At 37.8% G+C, this 26,854-nt stretch overlaps 1 protein-coding gene across 3 annotated transcripts in view; it reads right to left on the minus strand.

Moving 5' to 3' along the window:
• ITPR2 (inositol 1,4,5-trisphosphate receptor type 2) overlaps positions 1 to 26,854 on the minus strand; it is a 269,872-nt gene that overhangs the window by 125,447 nt on the left and 117,571 nt on the right. For all 3 annotated transcript variants that reach the window (XM_084513429.1, XM_084513428.1, XM_084513430.1), the window contains 8 exons: positions 24,597 to 24,686; positions 24,344 to 24,469; positions 22,854 to 22,976; positions 21,466 to 21,666; positions 15,704 to 15,955; positions 14,338 to 14,463; positions 9,239 to 9,367; positions 8,518 to 8,638 (listed from right to left, as the gene is read on the minus strand). In XM_084513429.1, the coding sequence (XP_084369555.1) occupies positions 8,518 to 8,638; positions 9,239 to 9,367; positions 14,338 to 14,463; positions 15,704 to 15,955; positions 21,466 to 21,666; positions 22,854 to 22,976; positions 24,344 to 24,469; positions 24,597 to 24,686 (1,168 nt within the window). The remainder of the gene's footprint in view (positions 1 to 8,517; positions 8,639 to 9,238; positions 9,368 to 14,337; positions 14,464 to 15,703; positions 15,956 to 21,465; positions 21,667 to 22,853; positions 22,977 to 24,343; positions 24,470 to 24,596; positions 24,687 to 26,854) is intronic.

A 26,854-nucleotide genomic window follows, 5' to 3' on the forward strand; every position in this document is an offset into this window, starting at 1 on the left:
CTGTTATTTGAAAACAAAGTTTGGAAGACAATGCTAGAAGGTAACTGCCCTTTCCTCTATGAATATATTTGTACTAGCTGCATCTCTCCATTCCATAGAACCATAGATTTCACTGGAGATCAGAATGACATTCTTCTAAGGCTCAGCATGAGCCGTCTGAAATTCAAAAAATAAACAACAGATTGATGCAGCAATACCTCTATTTGAAAGATTAGGTCACATTTACAAGGCTTATTTTAGGCTTTATATTCTACATCTTTTCATTTAGTTTCCATAGCACAGTTTATGGTTAATAAACTGAGAAGTTGAGTGGGGAAACAGTTCATTTGAGGTTTTCTACCATAAGCTGATAGTAACTGACTTTTTCTTTTCTTATTGAAATGCTTTTTAAAAAGCATTAGCCCATATTGAAGTTCTGCACGTCATTTCTCTAAGGCATTTCCCTGCTGCTCTGCACTAACACGAGTGCTTTGCATAGAAGTGGAAGGCTTCAAAAATATTCCACCTCTCCCTCCCATTTCTTAAAACTTTAGGTCCTGAACTCATGATGCCAACAGATGCCCTTCTTTCCTAAACAGGATATCCATCAAAACCAACAGGAGTACATGCAAGCACAAAGTCATGTATATGGCTCTGATGAATGAAGGCTCGTGTGTTGCCAAGCACAGTGAGTCTCAGATCCCAGCCAGAAACTTTCCCTACTCCCAGATACTACACTGTAATGCCAACATTTATAATAAAATTAAAATTGGCTGTGAAAACTCAACCCCCAGTCTCAGACTACAGTAAGCATGCTGTCACATGCATCCTCATCCTTTGAGTACCTCCTGTCCCTGGCTCAGCCGTGCCTGTGAAGGTGTATCCTGATGCAGGACCGGAGCCTTCAACTGCAGATTAGGGTGCTTAACTAGGATGGAAGAAAGCTCTCCTATTCTATTTCTGGCAAGCACTTTCTTTTAAATAGCTTGCCACACAGACCTAAAAAAAAGTTGCTTAGGTCAGGATGGGATGACATGTTTCACAACAACCGTACATGAATCATCATCATCAGAAGCACAGCAGTTTCAACACTAGTAGCTGATTTTTCCTTCCCATTCTCTACTTGCTTTGAAGGCAAGGTTCTGGATTATCATGAGGAAAATACTATTTATGGCTGGCCATTATTTCTAATGACTGTTTTCCACGTTACTTGACTGGATTGTTTTTCAAGACACATTTGCCCTGTTGCTGCTTACTTTATTAAAGAAGTCCATTAAAGTTCTGCCAGGGTGGTTAGGGTGCTGTGGCCTATTAATGCAATTTATTGTGTCCTAATGTTAATCACTAGAATGTTATTGGACAATGCTTACTTCTCAACTGAGTGGCATGTATGCAGAATCCTGATATACCCAGGAATAAATTTAGCAATGGGGAGCATGCTGTTCAGAGGAAAACCCAGACTTCTGTAGTCCTACGATGCCATTTGAAGTTAACAACTTCCATCAATGTCTGAGTAGCAGTCAAGGACTATGATTGTTCAAAGAGCTGCAGCTAATTAAAACTATCATAAAGAAAACCAGAGAGAGAAAAAAAATACTCCTTTGTTTTGAAAACAGTTCTTATATGTATAATTCCATTTGTAATTAAGATTTGTATTGGTTGTCAAAGGGCACTGTTGAAGTCTAAGCTGTAAACAAAGCCTTTGTCTTCTTACTTCTTTGCAGCTTGTAGAAAGTTTATCTTTCATTTGTTTCACATTTCATTACTTAAAACAACATGAAGCATATTTTTACATTTTGGAAAGCTGATGAACAAATGTGAGCATAAATATTTATTTTTAATTTAGGTGTTGTAGGCTGCTTTCCTCTTCAATATGTGTCAATCTCCCTTAAAGTATGAACATAAAATATTTAAAAGCATGTTTATTTTTGTTCCACTTAGAAATACTTTTGGACAGAACTCAAACTTACAATGTAGAGCTGGTAGACAAAGGAGATAAGAGGGGGCAAAATTCTGTCCTTCTTTGGCTGGTGAACTTGGGAAAAAAGCATGCTACATGCCTGTATATAAACTGGTACAATAGGTATCCAGCAGGATACTTACCATGATGGACTAGAACATGTCTTCAACTAATTTGGAAATCTGCCTTGAAGTGGAGTCACAGTGCCTGCTTATATACTGTCTAAATCCCAGCTAGGCACTCTGTGCAGGACTAGTCACACCCTGAATATACTATGCTGTTTTGCCAATGCCAGAACAAAATGATTTGCTGGGAAATCTTTTGCATGACTAACTCTCTATCTGATGTTCCCTCACAATTAATTCTATTTGCAATAACTACAGCTGGGTCAAGACAATTGAGCAAACAGTACCAGCAGAAAGGATAAGCAACACAGTAGGCCAAATTCAGTCAGGCTATGGCTAATGTTTCGTGCTGGATGGTTCTGGGCATACTTAATGCCCCAGCAGCTTTCCTCCCCTTTCCTGTTTCAGCTATGAAACCATACTGTGAGATGGGGACCCAAAAGAAAAGGTGAATATTAACAATGAGAATCAAGTACCTAAATTCAGACCTCTCTCTATGAGCCATCTGGGCTCTATAGAATTCCCAAGAGCATTGTCCAGCTGCTAAGTGAAGGGCTGAAATGGGCTGTATTTTGTTGAATTACCTGCATGTAAGTCTCTTCACAGAATCACAGAAATTGGAAGCAGAAGGGCCTATTTCACAAATTCACTCCATTAACTTTGGTGGTATTTACAAAGTGCTACAGTATTTAGTAGCTTTGGTGGTATTTGCAAAGTGCTACAGTACTTAGTAGCTTCACGGTATTTAATATATTTTGTACTACTTGAAGCAATCCCCAATGTAGGTTTTATGGGGGACACACAGGAGTTTCACCCCTTAGAATTCCTCAAGGAGGAGTGGGACATACAATTTGGGTCACAAAATACCCACAGCTGCACCCAGCTGTGAGTCCCTTACTCTACTTGCATTTTACACCGCTCCTGTACTCCCTGACAGCTCTCATGTTCTCCCACACTCCCAGTTGTCACTTAACAGAGCAACGTATACATAGTTCAATTAATTTTGCTCCATGAATCAGTCCCTCCAGCTTCTTAATCATTTACTGACTACTTAACAAACACATTTGGATGGAGAGACACTAATGCTAGCAACAGCATGACTTTTTAAGGAAAATAAAAGCTTTGTGTAGACAAGACACAAGCCTGCCAATCTTGTACCCTTCACTTGGATGTTTTTTTCCAGCAAAAAATCTATGCTAAAATATTTATCAGTCTGTAAAAAGATCATCATTGAATTTTTCTTGCAATTAAGGAAACACAAACAGTTAAAATAGAATAAAATATGTTTTTTCATCTGCAATGTATTATTCTTGCTGTCAAAAAAGTAACAACAGGATAATTATCTTATTTGAACTAAAAATTGAAAGTGACGGTCTAGCTTTTTATAAAATGGAAAAAAAAAAAGACTTAAAAACTCAAATGGGAAAGGAAACAGTATTTTCAAGGCTGAAAAAAAAATATTTTAGGAAAATTCATCAATATGGACATTAAAACAAGTGTGGTAATTCCAAAGAAGCATGAAAACATAACCTAGATTTCATGTTATTTCATGTTTAATGTTTCCTATTTGTAATTTGACAGGGAAATGGAAAAGTTTTTTAAGCACTTATAAGAATGGTCAAGATGCATCACAGGAGGGTTTTTTTGATTCTGTACACCCTTAAAGGGGTAGCAGTGAGGTGAAACTGGAGAACAAACATAACTAGAATGGACTTCACCCTTTAGATCATTTGCTCTCCTCGTTACAGACAATCCATGTTCTTTAATCCCTTTTGAAAATGTATTAAGCTTCATTTAAAACAAAGCTGCATTTTCTGACATCCCTCCTCTCCACATTTTCTAGTGGCCTGTTGATCATGGACATCCTTCCAAAGTTGGTTCTAAACCTCTCATTTACAATCTAACTTTATTTAGGTTATTTGAAGCCTAACATACTTTATATCCTGATTATTGGGGTCAGTACTATCCTTTAGCTAAAATGTTTCTTCGTGACCATTATCTTCCTAAGTACTTTTGAAGAGAAATAATACAGGCCTTTGTTTTGCTATGGAAAAAGCATGGAACTCTATTATAGAGTCCCTTCTTGTCATACAATTTCTCCATTCCCTTGATCACCCTAATAGAACTTCCTCTGTACCTGTTACAGTTCTGAACTTCTGAAACAGAGTTCTTACAAAACTTGTCTCAAATTTTTTAGCATAGAAACACAGATACTCTTTTTGCTTCTCCTGCATAGTATCCTAGAGTACTATCTGACAACAACTAATGTGATTCGGCTTGCTAACAGATTTTTTTAAAGGGTCTACTAAGAGAAATAGTCTAACAAAATGTGGGTTCCCATCTGCCACTGTTTGCTCACCTGGGAAATTACAGTTATTTCATTGTTGTTGGTGGTAACACAGCCATGCACATGATACAGAAAGCATCCTTCATATCCACACACAGTATCAGAGGGAAGATGCAGTTTGTATAAAACATAGGGGAAAAAAATAATGGATACTACAGAGAAAAGACTATAATATAACTAGATATATCTAGCATGCAGCTCAGTACACTGAGGTGCTTCAACATTGTAATAGAAGAGAAAACTGATGCTTAGGGGTGAATGTACAAAAATTACTGCTTAATTCAGAGGCCAAGGCAGTTCTTTGCAGAGGTCTAGAAGACTGGTCAGCCCTGGGAGAAAGAACTTTCTCCAATAGCATTTAAGATATACAGTCCAGATCTTTAGTTTTAAGGACAGGTGACATTCCCCAATTTGACCATATGGGAAGATAGCAGATGGTTTTAAAGGCAAACTTTCTGGCCTCCACCATTCTCAATCTTGCAAAGATTATAGAATGTAGGAACTGAAAGTCCTTTGGTAATGAATTCATTTGAAATAAATGTAACTGTTTGTCTTCTTAGTTCCTCTGTTTTCACAAAGATCAGTGGACCTTTTAAACAATTTCCATGTGTAGCAATTTTGTCAGTGAGAAGACGCTATTTTGATCACTTATTTTTGGATTATTTTTTAAAGCAAAACTCAGTGCTATGTTATAATAAAGAAAATGGAGAGAGTGATCTATGTAAAATGTGTTAATTTTTGTTAATGTGATAATCTGCTTCAGAAGTCCAAGAACAAGAAGCATTACTATACACAAACTATTTTGTAATTATTTTAATTCATCCAACTGTAGCCAAATGTTTACTAGTCAATAAAAAATTGATGAGCACTAGTATCTTTGTGTTCCACATCTCTTGGAGTCACAGAAGGGTCTGCTGAAAAAGTCAAGCAAGCCTCTATACTTCTTGCTGAACTCGAAGGCAGAGAACTGCCTGGAGAAAAAGATGCAAGCGAAGCTTGAAAAGCTTATGAAGTTTTTCCCTAGTGGTCAAGTGGAGTTGAAGTACCAAGGTTATAAGAAATTAGCTTCTGCAACATATCCTTTTGTTGACCTGGAAGATAATGTACATTCTTACAATGCTCATAAGAAGACAGATGTAATGATCTTAAGCTCTTGAGGCAATACTTATATCCACCTGTCAGCAACATAAGTAGTAAGCACTGAGCAGAATGTACATTGCTTAAACTTGCTCTGAAATGGGTCTTTTAAAAGTGCATTATTATATGGATCTTTGATATCTTGGGAAATCTGTGTAGGATCTTTCTTCCTGCTGAGATTCATTTCTAAATCCAGGGCTACTACTACTACAAAAAAAAATGTTTGTTCTTTCAACTCTATACTACATTTATTTTCCATCAAAAGTCTTTGGTCCCTGCCGTAAATCCGTCCAATACTCTATCTCTCTGATATTGGCAAAATCTTTCTAGAGGTGTTTTTTTTTGTTGTTTTTTTTTTTAAACCCTGCTGTGAAACATGAAGGACCTAACATTAAAGCTGACAGACTCTCAAGGTAAAAAAAAAAAAAAAAAAAAAAAGTTCTCACAGATTCCTAGCCAAAATCCAAACCTACTCCATATATACAGCCAGAAAAAGAGGCAAAATGAATAAAAAATAAAATAAAATAAAAAAAGGAAAGGAAAGGCTGGCCTATTTGCATTATGGAAGAAACCTCTGCCTGCTCAAAGAGCACCACTTCGTGCTGGTGGAACACCCAGTAGACACAGGAGCCTGGTACACACAGCAATTACAAGGGCCTTGATTTTAAAAGTCATCAGTACCTCCAACTGGGGTAGTTTTTCCAAAGCTTTCAGCAGAGCAGAACAGGCCTACTCAATTAGCCAAGGCAAGCCAAGTTTGGCAACATGTCTAAAATACTGAATATCACACAAGTCTAAAATCTCAGCTAGCCACCTCAACTTTTATACAGGGATGTATAAAACTCCATTTTCCACTTCTTTAGTTTGCTCTTTTGGAAAAGGCTCCTCGAAAGCTGCCTTCTTCTCCCTTTCTGCACTGGCAGAATAAAACACCAAATAAAAATTTGTGGTAATTTGCTAATATGATACAATTGTACCAGTTGTATTCAATATTGGTACCAATAATGAATCCTTAAACAGTTATTATGATATGGACAATGAAATCATCAACTTGCATGTTAAAGTGTGCTTTCAGGGCCACCTCTGAGGCTACCAGTCCCATGGCACCCCAAGATGACACACAGCCTGCTTGCCCTACTGCTGGTGACATGAAAGTCCTGTAGGAGGACAAGGACACATGGTGGTGCCTTTCACGGGCACCTCAGATCCACTCTCCACACTTGACAATACCCAAGACAAGAGTGGGATCCCATGCATGGGAAGCCAGAGCAGCAAGAAGGCTGGATCCATAGGACAGCATTAGGGCATAGTTTAAATGAACAAATAAAACAAAACACAGTAGATCATCTTCATTACAGTGACCCACATTTTTTCCCCATCTTGCTGCTGTGGGGACAAGTTCAGCTTGGCTGTCTCAGCACTAGGCTCAGGTGACTCTAAATACCCTTGTCTCTATAAGATAACACAAACACCTCTCCAAGCTCTATTTTTTATTTATTTATTTTTTTTTTAGGTTATGCTCCATAGAAAGGTAGGCATGGAGCCGTCTAGAAGCATCCAAAGTTGGTCTTAAAAACACTCTCACCTGCCTTACTTCTCCTCTCTTTCCTCAGACTCCTAAAGGAAGTAATTTACTGATGACTCTTTCCAGAACTGCCAGAGGGGAGCAGGAAAGGAAGTGCTAAACACACAAAAAAGGATCTGTGGGACTAGAGCTTTATTTGAAACTGTAGTAGCTGTAGCATAAAGGAAATAAAACATGTTTGGCTTTCAAAGTTCTCTTACCAGATGGATCCATAATTAAATCATTTGCACAACAAATAAAACATCTGAAGATTGCTAAGTTTTTAGGCAACTACTATTCTCACTCACACAAAAGTTAATGAGGTATTTTGGCTAAAATGTTAGATTATACCCCTGTAAAACTATCCCAAAATCTAAATTTAGAGTTGATTGTTACAGTGCCACAGATACTGCAGACGGTTACGGGACCCTCTCATACTTTTTATCATTATTTATTAAAGCTTCTTAAAAATTGCATCAACTATAGCATTTAGCCAGTTTCTATACGTCTCTGCCTCTACTCAGTTTTGATTGGTGCTGAGGAAAAACTTACTCTATAAATTCTATAGAAACTAGATTGAAAAATCTGTTTTTCCAGTTGTGGCTGAAGACTTTAAAATCCTGTTCACAAAAATTTAAGTTAAGAATGAACTTTTGCCAGTCTTAGCTATGTACAGGTGAAGAATCTTTTTTATTTTTTTATTTTTTATTTTAGGATGGCATCATTCCCGAAGAAGATTTAAATCTTTGAGTAACATAGTATTTGAATTTATTTGAAAGCAATGTAATTTCCTAGCTGGCCTTGGGACCAAATATGAATTAAGTCTTGGTGCCTGTGCGAGGCAATATGCCCCTTTCATGGCTGACTGTGTAGAATCAGTAAATGCATAGACCTGAAGGTGATGAGTAAGCAGAGAAGCTATGGTGTGGCAGAATTCTGTTTTCCACCCCCAACTCACTGATGGGACAAAACCTGAACAAGCCCAGGATGATGACTGATAACAACGAATACCTCTCACAGGAATTGAAGGAAAAAAGATGAGTGTTCTGATGCACAATTCCATGCATCACTGCTCACAACAGCCCAGCACAAATGGAATTGCCTATGTTTTCCTATACCATATATGAAGCTTCTGTTTCATTTCAATATCATAACTTCCTTGAGGTCAAGTTCAACCATCATTCATTTAGCAAACCCACCTCTGTGGCCTATAGGTTCACCTATTTGATGGAATACATTTGAATGCATTATACAAAGAGACAAAATTTAACTTCAAAGTGAGATTTCTTTATTTACCACTGTCACAACTGCATGATGCTATAGTCAAAGAAAAAACATACAAGCTCAAGTAATTCTGATCTTAAAACACAGAGAAAAACAATGAAGGTAAAAACCTGGCACCTACCCACTTCAGCCAAAGTTTTGATACATGACTCCACTGAGGCTTTCTGAGTTGGGTTTGGCCAGGTACAGTTGTAAATTCTAAAAGCAGACTGCAGCAGCTGAATAAAAACAGGTTGATGTGTCTGAAAACAAAAAGATAAACATGTAATTTTATACTTCACCATCTCCTCACAACTACCCTAAGGTTTGATATAACATAAACCACGTGCATGAATGTTAGCTTGTTTACTCAAGCTGCGGATCAATTAAATTCTCTTTGCTCTTCAGGAGAGGAGGGAATGCAAATCATTTCTGCACCCCTACAGAGACCAAATCATACAGTTTTTACTAAGATCACCACTGATATCAAGTAAGCACAGTACAGAGCAGAAGGACTGAAGAGTCTTCCTGGTTCTCAGGTACATGTCCTTTTTGTCGTAATGCACAGCATTTTTCTCATACAAATACAAAGATAGACCTTGATTCTGCAAAGATACTCTATCCAGTGAATTCACAAAAGCCAGGAGTAAATATGACCTTATTGAGCTGTGTGCTGTTTCAGAGTTTTAAAGGGTAAAAATTAAGAATAAATGATTTCAAGAGGAATTAAACTGCTAGCCAGTGGCATGCGAGGAGAGAGAAATTGAAGGAGGATAAAAAAGGTACAGGATCCCCATTCCTTCCTATGACAAGGTATCTCATTAATGGTCTGAATTACTTATTTGTCAGTCTCTTTTTCTTACCTGGAGGCTGGTGCTGTTATCTGAAAATGGAGAATTGAAGAAGCCACTTACAATGTTCATTACAGGCTCAGTGACATATTTCTCCAGAGATGTGTCTGCATGTTTACGATCTGTGGTTGTGTTACAAACCTACAGGGAAGAAGGAGACAATAATGAGATTCAGTACTTTTAAGTAAGCCAGCTATGTTATTTTGTATTTATTACAACCCATGTAATAAGATTTGTTCTTAGTATGATTTAGTATGTTCTTAGAATGATTTTTATATAAGATCTATCAGAGCATATTATCTTAGAGTTCAAGATGTATCTGTGGTAGCTTGTCTTGAAGATACACATTGTCTTTTAAATTCCATTATCTTCTGAACTAATTCCTTCTGGTTGTCTGTCTGTTCTTTCCTAAACCATGAAAAAAGATCCCCCTGAATCAGCACATTGTGTTCCACTTGCACATTTAGACAGATTCAAGAAGAAAATGGACCTTTCCTCCCACTGTGAAACTAGGTTGGAAGAGGCTTTAGAGACAGACAAGACATAAACACATTAGATTAGAAAGATTTCATGTAATGTTTAACTTCTTGCTACAATCAGTCACTTCAAATGAGTAGCAACGGCGAAGCCCATTTGCAGGAAAAAAATTAAAGAGAGGGAAACAGAAGGAAATACCATAGTCAATACCAACAGCTTTTCAGACTTTAGACAACATTTCTTAGGAAAGCCACATGAGGAAAATATGAATGACAAACTAAAACCAATGAAAGAAGAGAATGAATGGTACTGGGACAATTCTGGAGCACAGAAGGATGATTAAATAGTAGGAGGATATGGAAAGATTTACACAGATGAGTCCTGAAGACACCTTTGGTACAACACTGAAGGTTTGTTCCTGCATAAAGATATCAGGCTTAAAGAAAGGAAAAAATTACTGGGCCGGTATAGATGCTTCACTATTTCTTTTTTTTTTTTTTTTTTCCAACATGTATTAATACTTATAGTCCTTTTGAATTTGCATATGTCAGTGAAAACAGTAGTAAAAGGAGACCTAAAAGGAGTCTACACAGAAAAAGACACAGTGAGAAAGGCAAACAAGGACTATGGACTATACTCATCCTACCTCCTCAACAGCCTTTGAATAAGCAGTTCTAGTCACGTTAAAAAAAAAAAAAAAATTCTCTCTCACCTATGCAAGCCAGAGACTTCCGTGGCTTCTAGACATAGTTCTAGAGAATCTATGCAAGAACAGAATTTATTTTCTTTACAGACTTCTGGGATAACTTTCAAATTACTATCTGAACGTTTAACACAATCATGAATCTGAGTAGTATATAGTTATCATTACATCACTTTATGGATGGGGAACTTAAGTCCAGAGAAACTGAGTGAATTGCTTAAGGTCACAGAGAAAAGTTGGTGATAGAACCAGAGAAATAATCTGCAGCACCTGAATCTCACACAGCGCAAACATTCTCTCTAATTACACAGTGCCAGTGTTACACTTGGATACCACATGACAGCAATTTCACCAGCAGTGTTTTAAGGAAGGTTACTGATGTGACATCCAAAAGCACCCACATTCAGTGGAAGATTTGACTCATGGGAACACAAAAGCATTTTGAGTAGAGCATAACACAAAAGCATTGTAATGTGGTAGGCAGAGGAATAGCCAAAGATAACTTGCAACCTACAGGAATTAGGCATCTGGAGGAGCTCTGTTTTTCTAAAGCGTGTCAGAAAAACAAGTCATGGCTCAATACAGTGCATTTTTATCACCCCAGAAAAGGAAAGATTTTTGTCAGAGAAGCAACAGTGCCTAAACTGAAATAGCAAATTATTCAGCCCTTCAGTTTGGGAAAATTATGACACTTTCTCTTCCCTAATCCTCATGAACATAAAACACTGAGTTAATAATAAAGCTTAAAAAAAATAATTAAAAAAAAAAATCATAGACCTAAAAACCTCTTGATGTCCTTCTGCTTTTAATTAATCTGCATACTCATTTTCTCTGCAACCAGTAGCTCTGAGGCTGAGCATTTGTGATCCCAATGGGAAGAGAGAGAGCCAGGTAGCGCTAGCACGGTGAATTTAGAAATCAACAAAACAAAATTCCAATATGCTTTTAAGCTTTCCCCTTCACTCATCTAACAAGCAGAGCCATATGTGGGGACACAACTGTGCTCCAACACAGGTCTGAAAAATTCCCATCATGGAAGAAATTTGGAAATCCTCTCATTTCCTATTATCCTTCTGCCCTTTAGGGACTAAAAAATGTTTCCTTGTGGTCGAAAAAAACTGAAATGAATGAAATGGTGATGAAGATTGAGAAAGTAGTGTTTAAAAACCCCTTAAGAGGCTTTGGGACTAAAACTCATATGAATAATACTTCAAAAATTCTGCAGAGAAAGCCACGATGACTTTACAGCTGTCAGATGCTGGCTCTTCTTTTAATCCTGTTCAGAATACAGCTGCTTTACGGAACAAGATACATGCAGGAAAGGAAAGCCATTCCTTGAGCTGCACCCACTTCACTTAGTGTTACACTCTCTGTCATACCTGGGAGAAAGTAGGCTGGCAGAAACTGTAGAAAAAGGGTGTCTTTGAAAGTGAAACTGCTTTTGGCAAACTGAATTTATATACAAATCCACCTAATGTCTGTTTCGCAATGTATCACACTGTTGAAAAAGAATGACAGTTGAGGACTAAATATTTCCTTCTTGGGTGTAGCAACAGATAAGAAAATTGTGTTTTCTTTCCTTTTTTTAAGGGAGAAAAAAAAAAAAAAAAAAAAAGAAGAAATCCAACCTGAGGATAACACTCTCCATCTTTCACCTTACTGCTCTCTAATAACAGACTCAGACTCAAAGCTCACAAACTCACCCACTGACAGCCATTTGTAGCAGCTAAAAGGAAAGCATTTTCCCTCCCCCACACAAAAGCATCTCTTTTAGCTCACTGGAACACAGAGGATCAAAGGGCTCTTTTTCTAAATGCTTTGAAAGCTATTGTAACATCTTTCATGAAGCTGACAGCATTCTAACTGTCCTGATAGCTACATAACGCTGATGTATTTATAACACACAAGCTCTGCCTGGGACCCAGAAAACCAAATCTTAACAAATACACTCAATAACATAGAAGATACAGCTACCCAGAGGGACCTGGCAGAAGAGCAGAACAGGCCACTTTGGACACGCTCATTTAGTTCTTTTAGCAGTTAACCTTAACTAAAAGGACTAATCAGGCACCTACCCTGATGACTTTGCGGAACAAAATAAAACTGCATTTTGCTATTCAGAGAAAACAGCATACATACACAAAATACAGCATTAATAATATACTTGCTATTCACCTCTGAAGACCTGGAATCTAATACCTTATTAGAAGGAGAAAAACAAACTCAGGGCTCACTAGCATCAGGATAACTCTAAATCATCTGGCACCAAGCCACATGTCTCCAGGCTCGTGAAGAGAACTGTGGACAGAGCCCTCTTTCTGCATATGTCTGCTTCTAGCCAAAGTGCAAGCGAAATTGATCATATTAAATGGCTAGGGAGGGCAATCTGTCTAGAAGGTCTTCTAGGGATAAAAACAGCAAGGTTAAAAAACAAAATCTGCCTCCAAGAAGGTTTCTGTTCTTAATCTTCAAATGAGGTTGGTGTGTCCAGAAGGCTTTTCACTGTAGAACAGAGCCACAGAAACAAGACAAACAGCAAGAAAATAGGATTTGCAAAGGTCTCATTACTGCTGAAAATAGCTACCACCAAAAAAAGAGAGAACGAGTGTTCTTGTGTTAAACTGTCTCCAGAAAAAGGCAAAAATAAAAACATTTTTAAGTTTTCTGTTTCACAAAGAAATGACCAGGTCCCTGTGCCTATCAAACACCACAAGTCTCTGAACTCATTCTTCTTTTGGCCATAAATCATGGTTACTATTGAGGTATGGTATTTTCTCCCAAAACATTTTAAAGAAATTATTTTGTGGCACACTATTACTTTGGTGGAAGTGTTTGCTGCAGGTCTGAATTGCGATTCTTTTACCTTTCCTTCCTTAATTTCAACAAAACAAAGAATATAAGGAGTGAAAACATGAAGGATTATAAAATGTAATGGACCATGGACAAGGAAAGGATAGGCATGCACAAAGACAATGTGCTTTGTAAGACCTCTAAAATGCTGTCCAGCAACAATGATCAAATACAGGCCACAAGCACAAAAAAATGTGTTTCTACTTCTTCAGAGAAAGAGCAACTCTATCATTCGGCATTAATATTATGCTCTTACAAGAAACATTACCTGCAAGAAAAAGGTTATGAAATATAAACTGTACTCATTATGTCACACTAGCTTCCCCTCATAGTTCCACTACTGTGTGTTATCCTTCTTTAAGTCATCAGTTTCCCTGCTTTTCTGCCTCCAAAGTATCAGGAAATGGAAGCCTAAAACAACTGATGACTGGAAACTTAATGCAACAAGTAATGACACCAAGAAAATGACTGGGGTCTACAGCAATTGAATGCCTACAGTACTAACCCTGTCCCATCACCTTGCAGTTGATAGATTATACACAAATAAGCTCTACACCTGCCTTTCACAGCCCTGAGAATGTAGAGACAGTAGAATAAAAGAAAAAAAACAGGTCAAGATGAAATTAAAGAAGGAATATGAGACAAAGAATTTCTTTATCCCTGATCTTCACTGTATTAATAGAGTAAACCAAGGAAATTAAACATGGTTTTGTTGTTTGTTTGTTTTTAATTACCACTGCAATGACATATAACACACATTCACTGAAGAACACATTTTCATTGTGAATGAAAATTCATTGTGAGTCAAATCCATACATTCATGTATGACTTATTTTTCTGGAAGAAAAGAGAAGGGGACATTGGTTCCAAAACACCCTTTTAGAAAGAAAAGACTGTTAGTAATTAGCAGGTTGAATGATGATAAATAAAATACAATAGAAAAGGCCATTTGTTTTAAAAAAAATCTGTTTATATTCAACCTTGGAAAGGGTAGTTAATAAAAGAAATGAAGTTCGCAGAAAGAAGTTATTGACAGTTCAGTTGTCATCAACAACTATACTGCAATATTTATAAAGCTTACCCTTGCCATATCAACAAGGAAGTTCTCAAATAACTTCCAAATATGGTTACTGGCATAGATTTCTTTCATTTCCACTTCAGTGTCCACGTAGCAGTGGTTAACAAAATTAACATAGGCAATTTTCACCTGCAGGAACAGAAAATGCACAAACAATATGAAATGGAACAACAAAAAACATTAACATTCTATTGTCTACCTACAAAAACACTGAATGATAAAGAGCATCCTTTACATAATAAGAAACACCAATAGCAGTAATACAGTACATTTAGTTCTGAAGATTTAAGTAGTAAGTGTGGCAACAAATGCATTAATATACTTAATGAATGATCATGTGAAGAAAAATTTAGAGGTTTTGCAAACACTCTAACATTAACCCCCCTACAAAACAAATCAATAATATATCTGATACTAAAATGACATTCAGACTACAAGGGCCTGGCTCCAAAGTCAGGAACAGTCAAAATGGAGAACACCCAGGTACTAGTCAGATGATCCTTGTGGGCTGATGCCTTGCAACAGGTTTGCTAAATACCAGAAAAAAGGTCTTTAACAGAGCAGAGACTGCAATCCCTATTTTCCTGCAATCCTACGTTGCACTCATACTCAGGGTGTGTATAACTCAGACTCAAATGGAAGAGAAAGCTTGTGCAGCACCGGAACTACAGACATTAACGTTAGGCAGAACTTTTGAGCAAAGCAAGCATTTTTCCTAATAAGAAAATAATTGGTTATCACAAGGTAACTTTCTCATGGTATGGAAGGATTTTGTATTTCTGCAAGGCCCAACTGCATTGATATGAGAGCCATGCCTCCAACAGATAGCCTGTAGAAATCTCACACCTCTGACCAATGCATAGGACCAGAACAAGTTCCTGCAGAGACTGTGAAAAATTTCTTTTGATCATATCAGGTTTGGTACAAGCACTTCCATTCTCATCAGCCTGAGGTATCACAGTCCTGCTGAACCGTGACTAGTACCTGCAGAATTAGGCCTCTATAAGCAGTGAATAAAAACATTTGCCAGACTGGAGCCGAAGTTAACAAAAATAAAATTAAAAAAAAAAAAAAGACTTCACAAAGCTCCTACTGATTTCAGCGTGCCCAGAATGTTACCCCACAGTTGTCAACAAATTGTGGCAGTGGCAAAATATTAACTTGACAAATCAGTCTCAGAAAATCACAGATCACAAGTATTTTGAGAAAATACTAGCTATCCTTTCTCATTTAGTCAACTTAACAAGCAACACCTTTTTCCAGCCTGTTTTCTGTGCAAATATTTAACTTTTCAAGATACTAGAAATAACAAAACATTTTCTGAGTTTCTAAAAATGCTAAGTCTGCTTCATCATTCAGTGAGTCTTACCTCAGGTATGCAGTCATCATGGGTCACCACTCTCACTATATCATCCAGTGGCAGGAGTGAATTGCACTTGATCTCTGTATATACGTTTTTCCCTTCTGTACAAGCTGCTAGCAATTCCACTAGAGTGATGTGATATGCTAAAGGTCCACTTTCATCTGCTCGATCTCGCTCTGAACACATCATTTGGAGTAGAACTGGAAATGATGCTCTGTCATTGTAGAATATCAGCACATCTTCACCACCATTTATCAGCTGAAAAAGATACCACAAAGCTTTAAGTGCCCTTGCAATGCAATCATTTTCTTAACTGTTTAGTTCTACTTTTAAGTACACAAAGGTTCTCTAGCTAGAGAGAGCATTCTGGAAAAAAAATAAATTAGTCTGATGTGGCTTACCAAATGTATATTTCAAAACAACAGCCAAGGCTAACTTCTGCTCTTATCTACTATAAGTGCAAATCAGGAACAACTCAACAAGGAATGAGCTAATGCAAGGTGAACTTGAAGTTTAATCTCTGTGTAACTCTGTGTTTACCTAAGACATTATGCCATCCTCATTATTCCCACTATCTCAACGTTTGTTTGAAGTTAATTAATTATCCTTACCTCCTGTTATGAGGTCAGGATGCATCATTATCCCTATTTTACAGGTAGGGACTTGAGGTACAGAAATTAAACCTTATGTGCTACTTCACACAAAAAGCCTGTGGTTCACCCAGAATTTAACCATTCTTTTGTTAGGAAGAGCTCAGCATCTGAAACAAGGATGACTCTTCCTAACTGTGCAAATTTGGCAGGTGAGTCTTGACACTGTCATTGCCATGCCAGCACTTCCATTTATCAGAGAACTGGTGTATGTGACAAATATTTGATTTTGCTACAAGTACATTGCTCATCTCAAGAGGATCCAGAGCAGAGGTGGATGTTGGCAGCACCATTTCAGCAGATCTCACAAAAAATTTTGCTCTAATACTGTTTTGTACGTCCCTCACACACACCTATGCCAAATATGTGAATAGAAAAAAAAGTACTAGAGAAAACATAGGTCTTCTACTTGATGGGGAAGGTCACCTCACAGACAAGGACATAGGCAAAGCAGAGATGTTTAATGCCTTCTTTGCCTCCATCTTCAATGCTAATGATGGGCTTTGGGACCCCAGGTGCCCTGAGCTGGAGGACCGTGATGGTGGGAATGACAAACTCCCAACCAAACCTGAAGGTGTGCGGGATTTGCTGCTCCACCTGGATCCATGAAAGTCCATGGGTCCAGATGGATTCATCCCAGGGTGTTTAGAGAGCCGGCTGACATCATTGCAGGACTTCTCTCAATTATTTTTCAACAGTCTTGGGAATTTGGAGAGGTCCCAGAAGACTGCAAGCTGGCAAATGTACCAATTTCCAAGAAGGGCAAGAAAGAAGACCCTGGCAATTACAGGCCTGTCAGTCTCACATCATTGCCTGGTAAAGTTATGGAGAAGATTGTCCTTGAAGTTATTGAAGCGTACCAGGGGGACAATGCAGTCATTGGTCCCAGCCAACATGGGTTCATGAGGTGTGGGTCCTGTTTGATTAACTTGATTTCCTTTTATGATAAGATCACCCATCTAGTCCAGCTGATGTGATTTTTTTGGATTTCAGTAAAGCTTTTGACAGCTTCCCATAGGATCCTACTGGACAAGATGTCCAGCTAAACAAAAACATCATCCCATGGATGAGCAATTGGCTGATGGGTAGGGCTCAAAGGGTTGTGGTATGTGGGGCTACTACATCAGGCTGGAGGATGGTCACTAGTGGGGTCCCTCGAGGCTCCATTTTAGGGCCAGTCCTCTTCAATGCTTTTATAAACGATTTGGATTAGGACTAGAAGGTGTTTTGAGCAAATATGCTGGTGACACTAAACTTGGAGGAGTTGTTGGCTCTGTTGAGGGTGGAAAGGCCTTGCAGAGAGATCTGGACAGATTGGAGAGCTGGGCAATCACCAATCGCATGAAGTTTAACAAGAACAAGTGCCATGTCCTGCACCTGGGACAGGGCAACCCTGGCTGTATGTACAGACTAGGCGATGAGATGCTGGAGAGCAGCCCCGTAGAGAGGGATCTGGGGGTTATGGTTGACAGCAAGTTGAATATGAGCCAGCAGTGTGCCCTGGCAGCCAGGAGGGCCAACCGTATCCTGGGGTGCTTCAAGCACAGCATTGCTAGTTAGTCGAGGGAAGGGATTGTCCCACTCTGCTCCGCGCTATGCAGCCTCACCTTGAGTACTGCGTGCAGTTCTGGGCACCAGAGTACAAAAAGGATGTAAAACTGTTGGAGAGTGTCCAGAGAAGGGCTATGAAGATGGTGAAGGGCCTAGAGGGGAAGATGTATGAGGAGTGGCTGAGGTCACTTGGCCTGTTCAGCCTGGAAAAGAGGAGGCTGAGGGGAGACCTCATCACAGTCTACAGCTTCCTCACAAGGGGCAGTGGAGGGGCAGGCACCGATCTATTCTCTGTAGTGACCAGCAATAGGACCTGCGGGAATGGTGTCAAGCTGTGATGGGGAGGCTCAGGCTGGATATCAGGAAGAGGTTCTTCACTGAGAGGGTTGTCGTGCACTGGAACAGGCTCCCCAGGGAAGCAGTCACAGCACCAAGCCTGTCGGAGTTTAAGAAGTGTTTGGACTGTGCTTTAGTCACATGGTCTGAATTTTTGGGTAGACCTGTGTGGTGCCAAGAGTTGGACTCAATGATTCTTGTGGATCCCTTCCAACTTGGAATATTCTATGATTCTATGAATTTACCTACTGGCAGTACTGCTCTGTGAGTTTGTGTGGAGCCATAGACATATCTGCTCTCCATCACTTTCCTTTTAAACATAGTGAACTCTCATTGAAGGTGTTAGTAAGTTCCCATAAACCCTTTCTAATACAGAATACAACTTGGCAGCACAACAGCCATACTATTTTGCAAATAAGGCATTTGACATATCCAAGTCCACAGGTGACATAAAATCCTAGCTTACTGAAATCAAGGGTAGAAATAAAAGTTGGTAGAGCTGTAAAGAAATAAGAAAGCAGCAAAAGCAGGAATGAAAATTAGTCTCCCACAGGAACTGAGAAGTAGCAACATTCAGGAAACAATTCATTACATTTTCCAGTGTCACAAAATTTCAGTTTTTGAATTTACACTGTGTGGACTGTGTTTTCCTCATTGCTTTCTTATTTTTACTTTGTCATTTTGACAGAAAATTATGATTTCAGTTGTTCACGCACTTCCTATTCCTCTTTTTATCCTTGGATTTTTAAAATGTTTCCAGTCTGACTTTTCAAAATAGACATTTTCTGGATAATCCACAGAACAGAAAAACATTTTTAAAGGTACAAGTGTTTGGGGGGAAAGGAGGAGACAGAATAGGAATCCAGAAGTCATAAATTTAATTGCACTCAATGAAAAAAAAGGAAATGGGGCAAATAACAGTATTCAAAATGTTGGAAAATTGACCTATCCTATATTTTAATACTCATGTCTGGAGTAGTATGCTCTTAAGACATTTCAAACACAAAATAATAAAAAATCTACAGCAAACCTTCTGGGAAGGTAGATGTTTTGTCACTTTCAAGTTGACCACCACATTCCTGTATGTTTTCCACTTATTTAGGTTTTGCACAGAGGAGAGGGAAGATGAATCTTCCCAGGTTTCCTCAGTTACAATCTTATGTCAAACCCCGACATATCTCTTCCACTATTGCCTGATAAAAGGGCAAGTCAAGTTGATCCCTCATCCTTTCATGTACTTATCACTGATGAATGAGTAAGAAATACCAAGGGATATTGAGTTTGTGAAATATGATGATGCACAGCAAACTTGCTACATACTGACTGTGAGGAATCACAAACCACAGCGGACAATGTTGCAACATCGCAGAAAGAGCTAAGGGGACAAAGTAATAATCTAAAGTGCAAGTAAAGAAGAAGATGCCATCGTCTTTCCCCAATTTATCCACTTTTAAATGTAACTTGCAAAGGGAATCCAAACATTGACCTAAAAAGAAACAATTCTGTTTCTAAAAACAGAAAATGAAAACAAGTATCTGTTGCTAGACAGAGAAAGTTCTCACTGAGCTCCATGAACCAAGTTAAAGGAGTTAAGAATTCTTTTCAAGTATAAGGAAGGCTGGCCAGCATCAGAACTGTTGATGCTACACAATGTATCAGTCTGGAATACTAAGGATAATAGAAAAGTCTGCTATCCCATTGATTATTTAAGGTCACAAAGTACATCTCAGCTGTCTGCTTACAAGCTGTCCTGACTTCTCAGTTTCAACCATTACACTACACTGTTTTTGTTACATTGCCAAGCCATTCCAACACCATTCAATTTTTACTATTAGCATTCTTTTCTAACAAATCATAATTGCTTAACTGTAATTTCCTACATTTTTTTAAGCAAGTCATCATATTACCTTCTTTCATCAAAATAAGGGTGTTCCCTCCTCTCTGCTAAATACCTGCAGAATTCATGATGTAAATGTCACATCCAAGTTGATTTTGATTTTCATCATGTAGTCAGCTTGAAAACGTAATATGACAATTTATCTTTGTGCTATTATATATCAGTAACAAAAGGTATTTAAATTGAGAAAAATCTCATAACTGTGTTTGATGAGAAAGTAAAAATCTGCAAGAAGCCGAGGTGGATGGGGCAATATCTAAAAGCACTGAGGCACAAGAACTATTTGAATTATGTAAATCAAAGCCTTATAATTGATATTACATTTTAAAACACTTCAGTCAAATTGAAAAGGTTGAGGTGGATTTCATTAAAGGTTATCCATGTAGGCTGAAGCTTTATTTTCTTAATTAGAAGTTTTTCCTCTATGTTGCTGTGGAATGAAATTTCAGCAGGTTTTAATTCTGCTCATACACTAACTATAGCTTTTCTCTGTTTTCTTTCTGAAGATACACTTTGAAAAAAGCAAATGTACTTTGAAAAGTAAAGAAAAGTGTTTGTTACTGTAAACCTACCTTGGCTTTTTACCATTTTCAATTTTCCCCACTTTATTAATCTCATTGAACTTTTAACATAATTACAGTTAAATGCATAAGAGTCTGCAAGTTGAAGACTTCATTTATCATGCACACTATATATCAAATCCTACTTGCAGAGAAGTCAATTGGGTATTTCCTTAGTAATATTACTGGCATAAAGGTTTGTCTACGAACCACTCTGTGAATTTATCAGGTCAGAATCCAAATTTAGCTAGTTGGAGTAGTTCTACTAACTCTAGCACAAATGTTCCAGAATTACAACATTATAAACAAAAGCAGAAACTAGTAGGTAGAATCATTACATGGTTACACAGTAAAAAAGCAGTCCACAATACCACTTAAGACAAACTGATAGAGGTAAGAGCCTGTTATACGTAAATAGTAAAATAGTACCACAATATTTCAAGCTGGGCATGTAGATGGGATCCTAAGATACACTACAGGAAAATGAAGGTTTATGTAACTCAGATTTACATGCTACATCTTCTGCAAATAGACATCTCTGTATCACCATGATAACGCCCATGTTTTCTTTCTAGTAGCTATACAGATGGCCTTACAAAATTAGACTAAATCCCTAAAACATCTGCTAAAATATTATTTATGATACCAGTTAAAATTCTAAAGCTATGATGCCATTTTATCCCATTAGTATTAAGAGCAAAGAAAGCAACCTCAAAATACTAATGTGTTAAAAAGACATCATGTGAACAATTAAAATATGAAGTATTAACTTACCTCTGTCATTACCATGTCCTGGCATTTTTTCACGTATTTGCCATCTGCTTTCACAATGGTCTGCAGGAAACGCAAGTATTCCACATGACGCCCATGGGTCTCAATGCAGTGTACAAAATGCTGCACCACCCTCTCACTGATTTCATTACAAAGAAGGTAGTTATTCATGAAGATGTGCCGCATGGTTTCAGCTTCCAGAAGCTAAACAGATTAAAATTGAAACTGCAGATTTATTCTGAGGTTGAGAAATACACTGAGCTCTAGGCTGGAGAAAGACATACTGGTAAAAGGAGTGAAAGAATATAGTGTGCACCAGCCCAGATATTAACCAGTAACCTTAAGGTTACTTTCCTTTCTGGATTTTATGATGACATTTCTCCACACTTTCTTATGACTCCAAAATGTCCTAAGTAGGCGTAAGCAAAATATATGCCCACATGAAAGGTGAAGACATACATATAGTACACGGCTAGAGCACATCCAGACAGCATGCACTCTGCAAACTTTTACTTCAAACTTGCTCCAAATGCTCGTGAGAGTCAGGTGTGCTCCTGGAGCACACACTTCTGTTTCGAATCATCAAAGAATAAGGAGATGATTCAAACACATTGAGTTTGTGCCATGACATAAACAAAAGCACAGTAACTGAGTTGACCAGAAAATTAGCTTCCAAAGAACAAATATGAGAAAGTGCAAGAAGGCTCCATACTTCGCACCTGAATTAAGTGTTAATGTTGGATAAGATGGAATATGAGATCTAGTCTCCATCACAGTCAGGGCAGCAGCCTTCACTAACTTCACAAAAAAGCATAAATAAAAAATAACAAAACAAATGTTTCCTCAAGTAATACAAACAAGTCAGAGGTCTACAGTCCTAATATTTATACTTTCTCTAATAAAAACATATTATGCTCGGTAGATCTGCCACTGAGGGAGATGTTATTCTGTATGGCCAGATCTGTAAACACACACATACAGAGACATATATAGAACTCTTTTTTAATCATCATCACCAAAAACATGGGTCAGATTCTGCAATCACACAAGCCTCATGGAAGCACAGTCACAGCATCTTATTCCCTGAATTACAGTCCAGATGTAAGTTAACTCATCCTAATAAATTATCACAGTCAAGCTACACACAATGTAATGATGTGACACATGTTAATAGATACTTCCAATAAACCCCATAGGTAATACTGTTTTCCACTTTTAAAACAGCAACACTGAAAACAATGAAATAGAGGGCAATGATAACAGAGAAAAGACAGGAGAGAGAAGACAGAGAAGGCATAATTTTAATTAAATTATTTATTTAGCACTGTCGTTTTTCAGTGAGCCTAAATTTACTTCCATTTATAGTATTCTATTTAAAATGAAATACTTACCCCTGGAGTTAAGAATAAATTGAGATTTTTGTGGAGGAGAACTTGATTCTGAGGATTTCCTCGGCAGAAATTCTGAAGAAAAGTGTGGGCTAGATTCATAACTTCATTCATCTTTTCATCGCTCTGAGAAAGAGAATGTATTAGCTGGATGTACCTTAACATACCTGTTATATCTGCACAATGTGAATTCAGCCAGGAGCAAAACAAATCTCCTGACTCTTTACAGGCCAGGAATTCTCCCTCTGGTAAAAGCCACTGATACAGTTTCCTTTAGAGTCCATTACTGACTATACCTTACTCTGAATCTACTTAACTATAGGGAGTCACAGGTAACAGCACAAACATTAAAGCTTCCAATTCATTCCATTCAGTTTTCTCAGCCTTGGGTCTCGTGGCTTACCCTGCAGTTACTGTTCTATGAATTTCTGGAGGACACTATTATTATTATTTTTTTTAAAGTAATAACTGCAAGATATTAAAGGTACTGATCTCAAAGCAAGATTTCCTAGTGCACGTTTATCATTTCCTCATTAAAAAAAAAAAGCAGTAAGTGGCTTGATTTTCAAAAACGTTGTCTAGTCTGCACTGATTTCAGGCTTCTGAAAAGCTTTGGCTTTTATATAGCTACATACAAAATACATGTATATGTATGTGTGTGTGCACCTACACTCATGGTCACATATACATCCCACACAAACATGTATGTCTGGTTTCATCCCGATTTTATATTCCTCTCATATAATATTCTAACCATGATGTGATAAACCACCATTATCAACAAGCACTATTATTTTACTGAAGAAAGCTGAACCTAGTGTCTCTATCATAACATTAGTATATAACACTCAGGAACACACAGCCCAGAGGAGCTTTCATCTCCTTCCAATGCTTCACATAAGAACCAGATAGATGTGCTTCTCAAAAAGTTATCTAGATCATTCACTTGTTTGCTCACTACCACAAAATCAGTACAAAATGGTGAAGTCTTAAGAAAAGCCTACAGATGGAAGTGGGCTAGAGGCTTGCCACTACAGAAACACCGAAATGATTTCAGACTTGGTCCTTGAAAGCTTATGTGTTCATCTTATGTACTTAGAATAACATTCATATTAGTATCTAACAGTGGAATTTAGATACGCTGCCAGGAGCTCCACTGAATTGTAATTTCTAACTGTACAGTGTCTGCAGTTCAAAGGAATGCCCATTACAGGAATGGGATGACAGCACTCTGACATCCAGGAACCTTAGGCAGTCAACATTAACTCTTAGTAAAACATATTCTTTGTAGACACCCATATTTAAACTCAATCCCGATCCCAAACCCACTACTATTAAGGGAGAGTAAACAGCAACACCATTTTGTGGCACAACATTTGTGCCACAGTTCACTAAATTTGGCAAGGAGAATTTTTCAAGTTGATTTTTGGGCCTTTTGAGGCATTTCTCTTTACTGAGTTCATGTCCTTAACCAACAAAATTATCAGACTAACCTTTTCATAGGGTATCTGCAGAAGGTCCAAGACTACCAAGTGGGCACCCATATTTTTCAGCAAGCGCTGCTGCTGATTTCGACACTTTTTATTCTGAATACAAAGTTTGCTGAGTCGAATCAAAATCTATACATAAATATGTATGCAAAAAAAAGAAAGATGACATATTAGATAAAAACAAAATATTTTAAAACAATTACTGAATCTTCTTATCACAAGTACTGCAAGCAAGTTTCTTGGCAAATATACCAACCTCTTTAACAATGTTGTAGTTATTGCTTTTATTGCTGTCTATCTGGGGTTTTTTGGTTCCATCCTCTATTGGACTCAAAATATTTGACTCCTGTAACAAAGAACATATAACAAAAGCTGATCTACTGCAATTTTCTCAACATGAACTAATTATACAGAGCAACAAGTGAAGAAACAACATCACAACACCTCACAGGGCACACACGTAACATAGATGATAAAGAAAAAGACTCTTCAATAACTATCCACCAGTTACTGTTCAGTGATTTAAAAGATTCACATTCAAGAATCCTTCTCTTGTTTCATACTTCCAACATGATTTGAAACAATTATTCTACATCTTCATGCTTCTGATTCTCCTAAAAAAATAACATGTCCTTAAAACATTGACCAGACATAGAATGGAATCAACAAGGAATTCATGCACTATGAGAATGGGAACCGTAACAGTATTTCGATAGCCACCACTGCCCAAAAACGTGCGTTTTCAAATTTCATTGTGTTCTCAAACTTCCTAACGTTTTAGGAAATGGAATAATGCTAAAAAAGACACATGCACAACAATCTGAATGTTTTTGTCACCTGAAACCCCTCTCTGGACTTTCTTAGTTGATTGTGAAGATGAGGAGTTCTAGAAATTCCATCTGGACTAAATTTCAAGCTAGGCAAGAACAGCTGAACCACTTAGCCATGGAAACTGTTTATAACAGTGTCAGCACTGCTGTTCAGCATGGTCACGTTGATCTATGCAACAACAGTGGATCTTTATTTGTTTAGGTTGTTAGTATGCATTCTGCCTTCTCTCCAGCTGTTTGAATCAATGCTTTGGAAGATATTTCAGACTCTTAGCTATAATTAACCACTCTTTTCTGTTCTGGGACTGTGGGTTAACCAAGATTAATCTACCTGTTACTTTTATCAGCCTTCTTCCTCAATCAAAGTAGTTTTATAATCCATGTGAACTATGCGTCTTATCTGGAAATGCTGATCAGCATTAAACTGCTGAATTCATCCCTTTTTCCTAACAAAATAAAAACCTGTTTATTGAACCAGTAATAGTATTCCAGGGGCTTAGTTATCAAAAGATAATCACACTACTGGGATACCAGAGACACTCAGTTGCATATCTTGCCTTGTTACGCCCCATGATAGACATTCTCTGTCACGCTTTTCACAGGGGACAGGAAGTAATAGAGCTTAAGTCACTGAGAAAGGTTCTTTTCTGAGAATCTCTCTCTTTCACCTTTAGGATACGGGATTTTCTGGAAAAAAAATACCTTCTTGATTCATAAAGTTCACAGGCAACCAGAATATGACTCTGCAGCAGTTTTAAGATTGTTTTGTTTTAACAGCCTAAAAACTAAGACCCAGGTTCTAGCATTTAGTCTGAGCAGTTCCCCACTGCTGACATAGTCATTCAATTCAGCACAATGTGAGGAAATAATCTGCATGAAGGCAGCACAGTTCTGCCTTCCATGGGCTATATTTATTTAACAGGGGAGTGAGGAGCATTCGCAGGCTTCAGTTCAAAATCTCAACCAAGGTATGTTGCTTCAGGAGATGTTTAAAACACTTCCACGAGCAAGGCAATCTACCAAAGACCAGCACAGAAGGCAAGCAAGGAACACTAAACACTTGAGGGTGCTGAAAGTTTATACCATTTGAAACCTCTCTGAACTTTCTTACCAGATTTTGAAGGTGGGAAGTTCTGTTAAGTTTCACTGGACTGTATTCCAGTTTCACCTTTGAGTCCTTTTACTGAGAGTATATATTTCTACTCCTCAGATCTATGTTTCTGGTGCTACACCACCAACGCATCCTCCAGTGACAGGACAGTAAAGACCACACTTTGTTTAGTCCAGGGTATGCATAGACTCTTAACATCCTTACTAGAGACACCCAAGCAAACTGGTTTTATCTACTTTTCCTTTCCAAAGCAAGGCTCAGTTATGTGGGATCAATTTCAGCATTTCTTCCTAATGCTATGCAGTGTCTAGTTCATGTCTGTCCTAAGTCCTAACACTCTTTCCTGTAATTCTGGTCTCCACTTCTACCAAAATGATCTTGCATGGCTGTAAAATCTTGTGTTGTGGATACTTTATTTAGAAGAACAGGGCCACTGTCCTAAAACTTCTGGAGTCATGTGACTGTATTTAAAAAACAAAACAAAACAAAAAAACAAGTCTCTAGCCCTTGACCCAAAAAATGACCCAAAAAGATTCAAAAGCCCAAGGGCAAAAAAAATATAGAGAGAGCATT

This window comes from Aythya ferina (genome assembly GCF_964211825.1).
Source record: "Aythya ferina genome assembly, chromosome: 1".
Taxonomy (NCBI): Eukaryota; Metazoa; Chordata; class Aves; order Anseriformes; family Anatidae; genus Aythya; species Aythya ferina.